The sequence below is a fragment of the Oncorhynchus mykiss genome, chromosome 5, assembly GCF_013265735.2.
Source record: "Oncorhynchus mykiss isolate Arlee chromosome 5, USDA_OmykA_1.1, whole genome shotgun sequence".
Taxonomy (NCBI): domain Eukaryota; kingdom Metazoa; phylum Chordata; class Actinopteri; order Salmoniformes; family Salmonidae; genus Oncorhynchus; species Oncorhynchus mykiss.
In genome coordinates, this window is record NC_048569.1 from 6,126,635 (window position 1) to 6,142,776 (window position 16,142).

General features: G+C 51.5%; 1 protein-coding gene across 7 annotated transcripts in view; it reads right to left on the bottom strand.

Moving 5' to 3' along the window:
- The window catches only part of LOC110523124 (WD repeat-containing protein 7), a 342,879-nt gene that overhangs the window by 32,666 nt on the left and 294,071 nt on the right, over positions 1 to 16,142 (bottom strand). For all 7 annotated transcript variants that reach the window (XR_005051631.1, XR_005051630.1, XR_005051629.1 and 4 more), the window contains 4 exons: positions 14,771 to 14,888; positions 13,751 to 13,900; positions 13,495 to 13,577; positions 11,919 to 12,018 (listed from right to left, as the gene is read on the bottom strand). Coding sequence is in view for 4 of the 7 variants with exons in the window: in XM_036976656.1 (XP_036832551.1) it covers positions 11,919 to 12,018; positions 13,495 to 13,577; positions 13,751 to 13,900; positions 14,771 to 14,888 (451 nt within the window). In the remaining 3 variants the exon portion in view is untranslated. The remainder of the gene's footprint in view (positions 1 to 11,918; positions 12,019 to 13,494; positions 13,578 to 13,750; positions 13,901 to 14,770; positions 14,889 to 16,142) is intronic.

Here is a 16,142-nt window from a genome sequence, read left to right on the forward strand (position 1 = left end):
AGAGAGAGCGACAGAGAGAGCGACAGAGAGAGCGACAGAGAGCGACAGAGAGAGAGAGCGACAGAGAGAGAGAGCGAGCGACAGAGAGAGAGAGAGCGAGCGACAGAGAGAGAGAGAGCGAGCGACAGAGAAAGAGAGAGCGAGCGACAGAGAAAGAGAGAGCGAGCGACAGAGAAAGAGAGAGCGAGCGACAGAGAGAGAGAGAGCGAGCGACAGAGAGAGAGAGCGAGCGACAGAGAGAGAGCGAGAGCGACAGAGAGAGAGAGCGACAGAGAGAGAGAGCGAGAGCGACAGAGAGAGCGAGAGCGACAGACAGAGAGAGCGAGAGCTACAGAGAGAGAGAGCGAGAGCGACAGAGAGAGAGAACGACAGAGAGAGCGACAGAGAGAGAGAACGACAGAGAGAGAACGGCAGAGAAAGAACGGCAGAGAGAGAGAGAACGGCAGAGAGAGAGAGCGAGAGAGAGAGAACGACAGAGAGAGAGAGAGGCTGAATCTGCAGCAGGCGCCGTCCTGTGTTTCATCCTGATTGTCATGGCGACGTGGTGAATAACGAAGCACCAGTAGCTGCAGCAGAGTCAATAACGCTCCCAGAGACATCGTGTGGATTATCAACAGCAGAGTCCCTGCTTCGCTTCACCCCCCGCCCTCTCTCTCTCCCTACTCTCCCCTCCCTCTCCCCTCGCCTCCCTCTCCTCGCACCCAGCCGCTCCAGTCTTCTCTCCCTCCTCTCCCCTCCCTCTCCCCTCGCCTCCCTCTCCTCGCGCCCAGCCGCCCCAGTCTTCTCTCCCTCCTCTCCCCTCGCCAACTCTCCCCTCGCGCCCAGCCGCCAACAGCTGAAGGGCGAATCGATACGGCCAAGGAAAGGACACTGACCCCGCTCCATTTACCACAATACGCCGTCAAATTTACAACAAAAAAAAACGACCCAAAAATGTCTCCTTTTTTATTTTGTCCTCGCCGTCGGCTCGGCGCATGAAACGCAAAACAGGATTAAAGGGGAATTGTATGATTGTTTTTATCACTAGGGTGGGTTCTCCCCTCCATTTTGAGGGAAGGTGTTTCAGTACAATACTGTGTCCTTGGTGGAGAGCCTTCAGAGATGATTCCAACTATAAAAACACGCTGACAAGAAGAGGGAGGAAGAGGGAGGAAGAGGGAGGAAGAGGGCGGAAGAGGGAGGAAGAGGGAGGAAGAGGGAGGAAGAGGGAAGAAGAGGGAAGAAGAGGGAGGAAGAGGGAAGAAGAGGGAAGAAGAGGGAGGAAGAGGGAGGAAGAGGGAGGAAGAGGGAGGAAGAGGGAAGAAGAGGGAAGAAGAGGGAAGAAGAGGGAAGAAGAGGGAAGAAGAGGGAGGAAGAGGGAAGAAGAGGGAGGAAGAGGGAAGAAGAGGGAGGAAGAGGGAAGAAGAGGGAAGAAGAGGGAGGAAGAGGGAGGAAGAGGGAAGAAGAGGGAAGAAGAGGGAAGAAGAGGGAGGGAGGAAGAGGGAAGAAGAGGGAGGAAGAGGGAAGGAGAGGGAGGAAGAGGGAAGGAGAGGGAGGAAGAGGGAAGAAGTGGGAAGAAGAGGGAAGAAGAGGGAGGAAGAGGGAGGAAGAGGGATGAAGAGGGATGAAGAGGGAAGAAGAGGGAAGAAGAGGGAAGAAGAGGGAGGAAGAGGGAAGAAGTGGGAAGAAGAGGGAAGAAGAGGGAGGAAGAGGGAGGAAGAGGGATGAAGAGGGAAGAAGAGGGAAGAAGAGGGAAGAAGAGGGAAGAAGAGGGAGGAAGAGTTCTGTCCTCTAGGACAAAATCCTTTCGACTGTAATCGGCATGTTGTTCACCAGAATGCTACCGTCTGCAGAGCACAGCGTTGTATCGGTGGGAGGGGGGCGTGTGTGTTGTTGTGTATGGGGAGGGGGTCCAATATCTACAAATAGCTGTGGGGAAACAAGGCAGTGCTTTTCCAATGTTCAATAACACAACAGCACACAAACACAGGGAGCTGGTCCATCTGCCAGGCAAACACAGGGGGTTGGTCCATCTGCCCGGTAAACACAGGGGGCTGGTCCATCTGCCAGGCAAACACAGTGGGCTGGTCCATCTGCCAGGCAAACACAGTGGGCTGGTCCATCTGCCAGGCAAACACAGTGGGCTGGTCCATCTGCCAGGTAAACACAGTGGGGTGGTCCATCTGCCAGGTAAACACAGTGGGCTGGTCCATCTGCCAGGTAAACACAGTGGGCTGGTCCATCTGCCAGGTAAACACAGTGGGCTGGTCCATCTGCCAGGCAAACACAGTGGGCTGGTCCATCTGCCAGGCAAACATAGTGGGCTGGTCCATCTGCCAGGCAAACACAGTGGGCTGGTCCATCTGCCAGGGAAACACAGTGGGCTGGTCCATCTGCCAGGTAAACACAGTGGGCTGGTCCATCTGCCAGGTAAACACAGGGGGCTGGTCCATCTGCCAGGTAAACACAGTGGGCTGGTCCATCTGCCTGGCAAACACAGTGGGCTGGTCCATCTGCTAGGTAAACACAGTGGGCTGGTCCATCTGCCAGGTAAACACAGGGGGCTGGTCCATCTGCCAGGTAAACACAGTGGGCTGGTCCATCTGCCATGCAAACACAGTGGGCTGGTCCATCTGCTAGGTAAACACAGTGGGCTGGTCCATCTGCCAGGTAAACACAGGGGGCTGGTCCATCTGCCAGGTAAACACAGTGGGCTGGTCCATCTGCCAGGTAAACACAGTGGGCTGGTCCATCTGCCAGGTAAACACAGTGGGCTGGTCCATCTGCCAGGTAAACACAGTGGGCTGGTCCATCTGCCAGGTAAACACAGTGGGCTGGTCCATCTGCCAGGCAAACACAGTGGGCTGGTCCATCTGCTAGGTAAACACAGTGGGCTGGTCCATCTGCCAGGTAAACACAGGGGGCTGGTCCATCTGCCAGGTAAACACAGTGGGCTGGTCCATCTGCCAGGTAAACACAGTGGGCTGGTCCATCTGCCAGGTAAACACAGTGGGCTGGTCCATCTGCCAGGTAAACACAGTGGGCTGGTCCATCTGCCAGGTAAACACAGTGGGCTGGTCCATCTGCCAGGCAAACACAGTGGGCTGGTCCATCTGCTAGGTAAACACAGTGGGCTGGTCCATCTGCCAGGTAAACACAGGGGGCTGGTCCATCTGCCAGGTAAACACAGTGGGCTGGTCCATCTGCCAGGTAAACACAGTGGGCTGGTCCATCTGCCAGGTAAACACAGGGGGCTGGTCCATCTGCCAGGTAAACACAGTGGGCTGGTCCATCTGCCAGGTAAACACCTTGTTTGTTTTTAAACACTCCTCTTCTGACTCTGTGTTAGTGGTGGGTGAGAGAGGAAAGGAGAGAGAGAGAGAGATGGAGGAGTGGAGGGATAGAGGAGTGGAGGGATAGAGGAGTGGAGGGATAGAGGAGTGGAGGGATAGAGGAGTGGAGGGATAGAGGAGTGGTGGGATAGAGGAGTGGAGGGATAGAGGGATAGAGGAGTGGAGGGATAGAGGAGTGGAGGGATAGAGGGGTGGAGGGATAGAGGAGTGGAGGGATAGAGGAGTGGAGGGTTAGAGGAGTGGAGGGTTAGAGGAGTGGAGGGTTAGAGGAGTGGAGGGTTAGAGGAGTGGAGGGTTAGAGGAGTGGAGGGATAGAGGAGTGGAGGGATAGAGGAGTGGAGGGATAGAGGAGTGGAGGGTTAGAGGAGTGGAGGGTTAGAGGAGTGGAGGGATAGAGGAGTGGAGGGTTAGAGGAGTGGAGGGTTAGAGGAGAGGAGGGTTAGAGGGTTAGATGAGTGGAGGGATAGAGGAGTGGAGGGATAGAGGAGTGGAGGGATAGAGGAGTGGAGGGATAGAGGAGTGGAGGGTTAGAGGAGTGGAGGGATAGAGGAGTGGAGGGATAGAGGAGTGGAGGGTTAGAGAGGTGGAGGGATAGAGGAGTGGAGGGTTAGAGAGGTGGAGGGATAGAGGGGTGGAGGGATAGAGGAGTGGAGGGATAGAGGGGTGGAGGGTTAGAGGAGTGGAGGGATAGAGGAGTGGAGGAATAGAGGAGTGGAGGGATAGAGGGATAGAGGAGTGGAGGGATAGAGGGATAGAGGAGTGGATGGTTAGAGGAGTGGAGGGATAGAGGAGTGGAGGGATAGAGGAGTGGAGGGATAGAGGAGTGGAGGGATAGAAGAGTGGAGGAATAGAGGAGTGGAGGGATAGTGGAGTGGAGGGTTAGAGGGGTGGAGGGATAGAGGAGTGGAGGGATAGAGGAGAGGAGGGATAGAGGAGTGGAGAGATAGAGGAGTGGAGGGTTAGAGAGGTGGAGGGATAGAGGAGTGGAGGGATAGAGGGATAGAGGAGTGGAGGGTTAGAGAGGTGGAGGGATAGAGGAGTGGAGGGATAGAGGGATAGAGGAGTGGAGGGTTAGAGGGGTGGAGGGATAGAGGGTTAGAGGAGTAATTGACTTATCTATAGTGCTAGACCTCTAATCAACGACCATTCAAGCCAGAGTTAGAAGTCACGCTGACAGTGACGACACAGGATCCAAGGAGTGGAAAGAGTGCTCCATAACAAATCTCTCAGCCTCTCCTCTGCACACACACACACACACACGGCGGCAGCGTAGCCTAGTGGTTAGAGCGTTGGACTAGTAACCGGAAGGTTGCGAGTTCAAACCCCCGAGCTGACAAGGTACAAATCTGTCGTTCTGCCCCTGAACAGGCAGTTAACCCACTGTTCCCAGGCCGTCATTGAAAATAAGAATTTGTTCTTAACTGACTTGCCTGGTTAAATAAAGGTAAAATAAAAAAAAATAAAAAAAACACACACACACACACACACACACACACACACACGATGGACGGTGAGCATGGGGCACCATTGTATTAAAAATAAATAGCTTCCTCGGGTTTGTGTTGTTCAGTAGATTCAATAACATACCAATTACAACAGACCCGCCCTCTCTGCCAGGCTCGTGGTTAAATATCAGTCAGATAGCAGACCTGTTTCCTATGTGTCGCTCTTATTCAATTAAATGAAAATATCAATCTATTAATAAATCATTAAAAACGTACAAACATTTTCCTAAATGTCAAAAAAAAAAAAAGATATAATAATTATAATCACACCACTTTGTTAAAGGTGTTAAATCCATACTTATTAATACTCTTAATCTCCTATTAATCTGCAGTATGAATGCAAGGCTGTGACATTAGAAAACATCACATTAAAAACTGGACTTTAGAGGTTGAAAAACCATGTGTGATGTTAACACCAAATTTAAAAAATTAAAAAAATAAAAACAGAGTTTCCTACTGAAACGCCTCACACACAGTAGATAGACGATGTTAACACCAGAGAGTTGAGATGCTTTATGATGTTGGACCAAGGGCACCACAGGCCAGAGAGGAGATTAACTATAAATATGGTGTGTGTGTGTGTGTGTGTGTGTGTGTGTGTGTGTAACCTTCTGTGTATACCTGTAAATAAACCCAAAGCCTGGATTTAAGGACAACACCTCTGGTCTCCAACTCGTTTAAAGGAAGGATCTGATGTGTGTGTGAGTGTTTTTTTCCACTAAAACCCTAGCAAGTCCTGTATATCCCCCCACTGTGAGGGTGATTACTACAGAGACTCTTCAGACTGGATGCGTCCCGAATTGCACCCTACTCCCTACGTAGTGGGCTACTTTTCACTAGGGTCCATAGGAATCGGGTCAAAACAAGTGCACTATATATGGAATAGGGTGCCATTTGGGAAGCATATCACTGTCTGTGGAGGCTCAGTGGGAGCTGGAGGATCCCTATTCTCCAGAGATGAAAGCTCCTGTTTCTGAGGGAGGGGGGGGGGGGGGGGGGGGGGGGGAGAGAGAGCGAGAGAGTGAGAGACCCAAACTTAAGGAAAGCTATCACTATGTACAGACTGTGACCATAGCCTTGCTATTGAGAGGCAGACCTGGCTCTCAGGAGAAGCTATGTGCTCAACTGCCCACAAAATGAGGTGGAAACTGAGCTGCACTTCCTAACCTCCTGCCCAATGTATGACCATATTAGAGAGACATATTTCCCTCAGATTACACAGATCCACAAAGAATTTGAAAACAAACCCGATTTTGCTAAACTCCCATATCTACTGGGTGAAATTCCACAGTGTGCCATCACAGCAGCAAGATGTGTGACCTGTTGCCACGAGAAAAGGGCAACCAGTGAAGAACAAACACCATTGTAAATACAACCCATATTTATGTTTATTTATTTTCCCTTGTGTCCTTTAACCATTTGCACATCACATTTGAAATGTCTTCAATCTAGACACAATAACCCACAAATCAAAAACAAGCTTTTAGAAATATTTGCACATTAATTAAAAATGGAAATACCTTACTTGCATAAGTATTCAGACCACAATAATAATTTAATAAAATTTAAACAATAATAATGACATCACAATACTCCATAATGACATCACAATACCCCATAATGACATCACAATACCCCATAATGACATCACAATACTCCATAATGACAAAGGGAAAACTGGTTTAAAAATATAAAACTTTAAAAAAGGAACTTATTTACATAAGTATTCAGACCCTTTGCTATGAGACTCGAAATTGAGCTCAGATGCATCCTGTTTCCATTGATCATCCTTGAGATATTTCTACAACTTGATTGGAGTCCACCTGTGGTAAATTCTATTGATTGGACGTGATTTGGAAAGGCACACACCTGTCTATATAAGGTCCCACAGTTGACAGTGCATGTCAGAGCAAAATCCAAGCCATGAGGTCAAAGGACTCGATCAGGGGGAAGGGTACCAAAAAAGGTTGGCAGCATTGAAGGTCCCCAAGAACACAGTGGCCTCCATCATTCTTCAATGGAAGAAGTTTGGAACCACGAAGACTCTTCCTAGAGCTGGCCATCCGGCTAAACTGAGCAATCGGGGAGAAGGGACTTAGTCAGGGAGGTGACCAAGAACCCGATAATCACTCTGAAAGAGCTCCAGAGTTCCTCTGTGGAGATGGGAGAACCTTCCAGAAGGACAACCCTCTCTGCAGCACTCCAGCAATCAGGCCTATATGGTAGAGTGGCCAGACAGAAGCCACTCCTCAGTAAGTGGCACATGACAGCCAGCTTGGAGTTTGCCAAAAGGCACCTAAAGGACTCTGACCCTGAAAAACAATATTCTCTGGTCTGATGAAACCAAGATGGAACTCTTCAGCCTGAATGCCAAGCTTGACGCTTCTGGAGAAAACCTGGCACCATCCCTACGGTGAAGCATGGTGGTTGCAGCATCATGCTGTGAGGAATTTTTTCAGCGACAGGGACTGGGAGACTAGTCAGGATCGAGGGAAAGATCTACAGAGCAAAGTACAGAGATCCTTGATGAAAACAGGCTTCAGAGCGCTCATCACCTCAGACTGGGGGCGAAGGTTCACCTTCCAACAGGACAACTACCCTTAAGCACACAGCCAAGACAATACAGGAGTGGTTTTGGGACAAGCCTCTGAGTGGCCCAGCCAGAGCCCGGGCTTGAACCCATTCAACTGTGACAGAGCTTGTGAGTATCTGCAGAGAAGAATGGGAGAAACTCCCCAAGCTTGTAGCGTCATACCCAAGAAGACTCAAGGCTGTAATTGCTGCTAAAGGTGCTTCAACAAAGTACTGAGTAAAGGGTCTGAATACTTATGTAAATGTGATATTTCTGTTTGTTTTTTTTTCTTTTACATTTGCAAAACCTGTTTATTGGGTGTAGATTGATGACGGCAAATTAATAATTTAATACATTTAAGAGTCAGGCCGTAACGTAACAATGTGAAAAACGTCAAGGGATCTGAAGACTTTCCCAGAATACACCGACGTGGCAGGGGTCTCACACACACACACACACACACACACACACACACACAACCAAGGACTGTGAGCTCTCCTCCGTGAAAACCAGCTTCGTCGCGGACCAGGATGTCTTGCTCCCAGACAGACTAAACAACTTCCTCGCTTTGAGGACAATACAGTGCCACTACCAAAACCTGCGGACTCTCCTTCACTGCAGCCGACGTGAGTAAAACATTTAAACGTGTTAACCCTCGCAAGGCTGCCGGCCCAGACGGCATCCCAGCCGCGCCCTCAGAGCATGCTGACCAGCTGGCTGGTGTGTTTTACGGACATATTCAATCTCCCACTTGCTTCAAGAGGGCCAGCATTGTTCCTGTTCCCAAGAAAGATAAGGTAATTGAACTAAATGACCTTCACCCCGTATCACTCACCTCTGTCATCATGAAGTGCTTTGAGAGACTAGTCAAGGATCATATCACCTCTACCCTACCTGACACCCGTAGACCCACTTCAATTTAAATACCACCCCAACAGATCCACTGACGATGAAATCACCATCGCACTGCACACTGCCCTATCCCATCTGCCCTATCCCATCTGAACAAGAGGGATACCTATGTGAGAATGCTGTTCATTGACTACAACTCAGCTTTCAACACCATAGTACCTTCCAAGCTCGTCATTATGCTGGAGGCATGCTCTGAACCCCGCCTTGTGCAACTGGGTCCTGGACTTCCTGACAGGCTGCCCCCAGGTGGTGAAGGTAGGTAACAACACCTCCACTTTGCTGATCCTCAACACAGGGACCGCACAAGGGTGCGTTCTCAGCCCTCTCCTGTACTCCCTGTTCACCCATGACTGCGTGGCCACGCACACCTCCAACTCAATCATCAAGTCTGCAGACGACACTACAGTAGTAGGCTTGATTACCAACAACGACGAGACGGCCTACAGGGAGGTGGTGAGGGCCCTGGGAGTCTGGTGCCAGGAAAATAACCTCTCACTCAATGGCAACAAAACAAAAGGAGCTGATCACGGACTTCAGGAAACAGCAGAGGGAGCAGCCCACCTATCCACATCGACAGGATCGACAGGACCGCAGTGGAGAAGATGGAAAGTTTCAAGTTCCTCGGCGTACACATCACTGACAAACTGAAATGGTCCAGTCACACAAACAGTGTGGTGAAGAGGGCGCAACAGCGCCTCTTCAACCTCAGAAGGCTGAAGAAATTTGGCTTGGCACCTGAAACCCTCACAAACGTTTACAGATGCACATTTGAGAGCATCCTGTCGGGCTGTATCACCGCCTGGTATGGCAACTGCACCGCCCGAAACCGCAGGATTCTCCAGAGGGTGGTGCGGTCTGCACAACACATCACCGGGGGCAAACTACCTGCCCTCCAGGACACCTACAGCACCCGATGCCACAGGAAGGCCAAAAAGATAATCAAGGACAACAACCACCCGAGCCACTGCCTGCTCCCCCCGCTATCATCCAGAAGGCGAGGTCAGTACAGGTGCATCAAAGCAGGGACCGAGAGACTGAAAAACAGCTTCTACCTCAAGGCCGTCAGACTGTTTAATAGCCATCACTAGCACATTAGAGGCTGCTGCCCTATATACATAGACTTGACTGTGCATAGAGGGCACTGGCCACTTCAATAATGGAACACAAGTCACTTCAATAATGTTCACATATTTTGCTTTATTTTATTTACATTACTTTATTCTACTGTATTTTAGTCTATGCCGCTCTGACATTGCTCGTCCTAATATTTATAAGTTCTTAATTCCAATCCTTTACTTTAGATTTGTGTGTATTGTTGTGAAATAATCAGGCCTCTCCAGTCTCTCTGTTGGTCTGCTAGGTAATCAGGCCTCTCCAGGAACACAGAATCTATCTGATGGTCTGCTAGGTAATCAGGCCTCTCCAGGAACACAGCCTCTCTGTTGGTCTGCTAGGTAATCAGGCCTCTCCAGAAACATAGCCTCTCTGATGGTCTGCTAGGTAATCAGGCCTCTCCAGAAACACAGCCTCTCTGTTGGTCTGCTAGGTAATCAGGCCTCTCCAGGAACACAGTCTCTCTGATGGTCTGCTAGGTAATCAGGCCTCTCCAGGAACACAGCCTCTCTGATGGTCTTCTAGGTAATCAGGCCTCTCCAGGAACACAGAATCTCTCTGTTGGTCTGCACTAGCTAATCAGGCCTCTCCAGGAACACAGTCTCTCTGATGGTCTGCTAGGTAATCAGGCCTCTCCAGGAACACAGCCTCTCTGATGGTCTTCTAGGTAATCAGGCCTCTCCAGGAACACAGAATCTCTCTGTTGGTCTGCACTAGGTAATCAGGCCTCTCTAGGAACACAGCCTCTCTGATGGTCTGCTAGGTAATCAGGCCTCTCTAGGAACACAGAATCTCTCTGCTGGTCTGCTAGGTAAACAGGCCTCTCCAGGAACACAGAATCTCTCTGTTGGTCTGCACTAGGTAATCAGGCCTCTCTAGGAACACAGCCTCTCTGATTGTCTGCTAGGTAATCAGGCCTCTCCAGGAACACATAATCTCTCTGCTGGTCTGCTAGGTAAACATGCCTCTCCAGGAACACAGAATCTCTCTGCTGGTCTGCTAGGTGAACAGGCCTCTCCAGGAACACAGCCTCTCTTATGGTCTGCTAGGTAATCAGGCCTCTCCAGGAACACAGAATCTCTCTGCTGGTCTGCTAGGTAAACATGCCTCTCCAGGAACACAGAATCTCTCTGCTGGTCTGCTAGGTAATCAGGCCTCTCCAGGAACACAGCCTCTCTGATGGTCTGCACTAGGTAATCAGGCCTCTCCAGGAACACAGAATCTCTCTGTTGGTCTGCTAGGTAAACATGCCTCTCCAGGAACACAGAATCTCTCTGCTGGTCTGCTAGGTAATCAGGCCTCTCCAGGAACACAGAATCTCTCTGTTGGTCTGCTAGGTAAACATGCCTCTCCAGGAACACAGAATCTCTCTGCTGGTCTGCTAGGTAATCAGGCCTCTCTAGGAACACAGCCTCTCTGATGGTCTGCTAGGTAATCAGGCCTCTCCAGGAACACAGCCTCTCTGATGGTCTGCTAGGTAATCAGGCCTCTCCAGGAACACAGCCTCTCTGATGGTCTGCTAGGTAATCAGGCCTCTCCAGGAACACAGCCTCTCTGATGGTCTGCTAGGTAATCAGGCCTCTCCAGGAACACAGCCTCTCTGATGGTCTGCTAGGTAATCAGGCCTCTCCAGGAACACAACCTCTCTGATGGTCTGCTAGGTAATCAGGCCTCTCCAGGAACACAGCCTCTCTGATGGTCTGCTAGGTAATCAGGCCTCTCCAGCCTCTCTGATGGTCTGCTAGGTAATCAGGCCTCTCCAGCCTCTCTGATGGTCTGCTAGGTAATCAGGCCTCTCCAGCCTCTCTGATGGTCTGCTAGGTAATCAGGCCTCTCCAGGAACACAGCCTCTCTGATGGTCTGCTAGGTAATCAGGCCTCTCCAGCCTCTCTGATGGTCTGCTAGGTAATCAGGCCTCTCCAGCCTCTCTGATGGTCTGCTAGGTAATCAGGCCTCTCCAGGAACACAGCCTCTCTGATGGTCTGCTAGGTAATCAGGCCTCTCCAGGAACACAGCCTCTCTGATGGTCTGCTAGGTAATCAGGCCTCTCCAGCCTCTCTGATGGTCTGCTAGGTAATCAGGCCTCTCCAGCCTCTCTGATGGTCTGCTAGGTAATCAGGCCTCTCCAGCCTCTCTGATGGTCTGCTAGGTAATCAGGCCTCTCCAGCCTCTCTGATGGTCTGCTAGGTAATCAGGCCTCTCCAGGAACACAGCCTCTCTGATGGTCTGCTAGGTAATCAGGCCTCTCCAGGAACACAGCCTCTCTGATGGTCTGCTAGGTAATCAGGCCTCTCCAGCCTCTCTGATGGTCTGCTAGGTAATCAGGCCTCTCCAGCCTCTCTGATGGTCTGCTAGGTAATCAGGCCTCTCCAGCCTCTCTGATGGTCTGCTGTTTATTCATCACCCTCTTATCTTACATTGATTCCCCCCCGCCCCTCGGTGCCCAGGCACAGGGTAGTGGTGTGTGTGTGTGTGTGTATTTACCTGGCACTTGCCCGTGCGGACATCATAAAGGGCCACTGAACCCTGGCGGGCCCCGACGGCAATACGGTGACTCCGGTCGCAGTATCCCACCATGTAGAACCTGAACAGAATCGAAACACAGAACACAGAGGTCAGGGCTCATTCGTCACACGGCATCGGCCACCGTGGGTCGACCCTTTGACCCCTACAAACCCACAAGGGGTCGAAACCTTTCCCCCGAATCAACATTACAAGTAAATGAGAGGGCAGCGACTCTTTCTCTCTCTAAGGTCTTGTTAGTAACACTATCAGTACATCAATCGGTACAGATGTAAGAGCGAGACCGCCACTAACGCCATCAACAATTCACTGTTCTGTTACGAAACTCAAAATGGCCGCATGGAGGAGAGGATGTAAAATGGCGGTTGAAAGCTGTGATTTAGTCATGGCCGCCGCCTTCCGCTGTCATGGCCGCCGGCTTCCGCTGTCATGGCCGCCGCCTTCCGCCTTCCGCTGTCATGGCCGCCGCCTTAACTGCCTTTGTTCAGGGGCAGAACGACAGATTTGTACCTTGTCAACTCGGGGATTTGATCTTGCAACCTTTCGGTTACTAGTCCAACACTCTAACCACTAGGCTACCAGCCCAGGAAGTACCTTACTGAAGGTACTTCATGTTGTACAATGCATTGCATCACCTAGGATTAAGCATCAATGATATGTCTATGACAGTACGCAGCAGAGGACTGGGAACGAGGACTGGGAACGAGGACTGGGAACGAGGACTGGGAACGAGGACTGGGAACGAGGACTGGGAACGAGGACTGGGAACGAGGACTGGGAACGAGGACTGGGAACGAGGACTGGGAACGAGGACATGGAACGAGGACATGGAACGAGGACATGGAACGAGGACTGGGAACGAGGACTGGGAACGAGGACTGGGAACGAGGACAGGGAACATGGAACGAGGACAGGGAACGAGGACATGGAACGAGGACATGGAACGAGGACTGGGAACATGAAACGAGGACATGGAACGAGGACATGGAACGAGAACATGGAACGAGAACACGGAACGAGGACTGGGAACGAGAACATGGAACGAGAACACGGAACGAGGACTGGGAACATGAAACGAGGACATGGAACGAGGACATGGAACGAGGACATGGAACGAGGACATGGAACGAGGACATGGAACGAGGACATGGAACGAGAACACGGAACGAGAACACGGAACGAGGACTGGGAACATGAAACGAGGACATGGAACGAGGACATGGAACGAGGACATGGAACGAGGACATGGAACGAGGACATGGAACGAGAACACGGAACGAGGACTGGGAACATGAAACGAGGACATGGAACGAGGACATGGAACGAGGACATGCAACGAGGACATGCAACGAGGACATGCAACGAGGACATGCAACGAGGACATGCAACGAGGACATGGAACGAGGACATGGAACGAGGACATGGAACGAGGACATGGAACGAGGACATGGAACGAGGACATGGAACGAGGACATGGAACGAGGACATGGAACGAGGACATGGAACGAGGACATGGAACGAGGACATGATTACTCACTTGCAAATAGCAGGGAAACACTCATTGAGGCCTTTCTTCTTCACCAGAGAGCCTTCGATGCAGTACATGATGATGTCCATTACCTAGAGGAAGGAAGAAGAGAGAAATACCCAGCATTAACCACCTGTCCCCCATCCAGTCACCTCAAACTAGAGCTTCTCATGGTGCTGCCATTCATTCTAAACTAAATAACAGTTAAATGAAGTTGAAGCGTGTGGTTGTATTGTAACGTGGAGAGACCAGGTCTTGGACGTACCTCGACCAGAAGGTCCACGACGTCAGTCGGCATCTTCTCAATGAGGATATCTATGACCCTGATGATCTCCGTCTTGGCTCGGCCCAGAGAGGTGGTGTGGACATTCTGCTGCGACTGGGAGTTAGCCTGCATGGCTGTGTGTCTGTGAACCTAACATACAGGATACAAAAAAACTGAGTTAAGGAGGGTAGGAGGAAGAGCTTAGGGGTAGGAGGAAGAGGTTAGGGGTAGGGGGAAGAGGTTAGGGGTAGGAGGATGAGGTTAGGGGTAGGGGGAAGAGGTTAGGGGTAGGAGGAAGAGGTTAGGGGTAGGAGGAAGAGGTTAGGGGGAAGAGGTTAGGGTTAGGGGGAAGAGGTTAGGGGTAGGAGGAATAGGTTAGGGGGAAGAGGTTAGGGGTAGGAGGAAGAGGTTAGGGGGAAGAGGTTAGGGGGAAGAGGTTAGGGGTAGGGGGAAGAGGTTAGGGGGAAGTGGTTCGGGGTAGGGGGAAGAGATTAGGGGTAGGAGGAAGAGGTTAGGGGTAGGGGGAAGAGGTTAGGGGTAGGGGGAAGAGGTTAGGGGTAGGAGGAAGAGGTTAGGGGTAGGAGGAAGAGGTTAGGGGTAGGAGGAAGAGGTTAGGGGTAGGGGGAAGAGGTTAGGGGTAGGGGGAAGAGGTTAGGGGGAAGAGGTTAGGGGGAAGAGGTTAGGGGGAAGAGGTTAGGGGGAAGAGGTTAGGGTTAGGGGAAAGAGGTTAGGGGTAGGGGAAGAGGTTAGGGGGAAGAGGTTAGGGGTAGGGGGAAGAGGTTAGGGGGAAGAGGTTCAGGATAAGGGGAAAAGGTTAGGGGAAGGGTAGTAGGGTAGGGGTGAGGGGTTAGGGGGAAGGGTAAGGGGGGGTAAGGGGATGAAGGGGGGATGGGAGGAAAGGAAGGAGAAGGGCGAAAGGAAGGGCAGGGTGGAGTGTGAAAGCAGAAAGGTAATGTACAGAGTAGCAGAGGTTCAGGGGAGATGACATGGAGACATGAAAAACAGGAGGTCAGGTCTCACCTCTCTGGCGATGGTTGTGATGAATGCCGGTGGTCTGGCTGTGGCGATGAGAGAGAGAGCATGGCGTGCTGAGCGGGCCGAGTCGGCTGCTGGGTTAAGGGGCAGGCCCATTGTGATGCTAACCAGGCAGCCGGAGGGGGGGGGGGGGGAAGAAAGAGAGAGAGAGAGAGAGAGAGAGAGAGAGAGAGAGAGAGAGAGAGAGAGAGAGAGAGAGAGAGAGAGAGAGAGAGAGAGAGAGAGAGAGAGAGAGAGAGAGAGAGAGAGAGAGAGAGAGAGAGAGAGAGAGAGAGAGAGAGAGAGAGAGAGAGAGAGAGAGAGAGAGAGAGAGAGAGAGACGAGGAGAGAGAGAGAGAGAGCGAGAGAGAGAGAGAGGAGGAGGGACAGAGAGAGAGGGAGGGACAGAGAGAGAGGGAGAGACAGAGAGAGAGGGCGGGAGAGAGAGAGGAGGAGGGACAGAGAGAGAGGAGAAGGGACAGAGAGAGAGGGAGGGAGAGAGAGAGAGGAGGGACAGAGAGAGGGAGGGAGAGAGAGCGAGGAGGAGGGACAGAGAGAGAGGGAGGGAGAGAGAGAGGAGGAGGGACAGAGAGAGAGGGAGGGAGAGAGAGAGAGGAGGGACAGAGAGAGAGGGAGGGAGAGAGAGAGGAGGAGGGACAGAGAGAGAGGGAGGGAGAGAGAGAGAGGAGGGATAGAGAGAGAGGGTGGGAGAGAGAGCGAGGAGGAGGGACAGAGAGAGAGGGAGGGAGAGAGCCGGACGGAGGGGAAAAACAGAGGGGGAGAGAGAGCCGGAGGGAGGGAGAGAGGTAGAGAGAGGGAGGGAGGTAGAGAGAGTAGAGAGAGGGAGGGAGGTAGAGAGAGGTAGAGAGAGAAGGAGAGAGAGAGGTAGAGAGAGAGAAGGAGAGAGAGAGGTAGAGAGAGAGGTAGAGAGAGGGAGGGAGGGAGGTAGAGAGAGGTAGAGAGAGAAGGAGAGAGAGAGGTAGAGAGAGAGGTAGAGAGAGAGAGGTAGAGAGAGAGAGGTAGAGAGAGGTAGAGAGAGAGAGAGAGAGAGAGAGAGAGAGAGGGAGGGAAAGAAAGGAGGTGTTAGAAGTACATAGTAAACAGATTAGCCACAGTTTATAATGTCAGGCCAAGGTCAATGGGATCACTCACACTGCACTGGCATAATGGACTCTCACAATGCACCGTAATTAGGTCCTTCTCAGGGTGGCTCAGCGTCCGTCAGGCAGCATAGCACGCAGAGGCCGCTGCCTGCCACACGGGCCCCTGCCACTAGCTAGCCTCGGAAATTGGGGAATAGCTGTGGCATCTGTCTGAAATGGAGAGCGAGTGGCCCCCTTGTTAACAAATCATCTGGGCGAGTGGACCGAGTGAATAT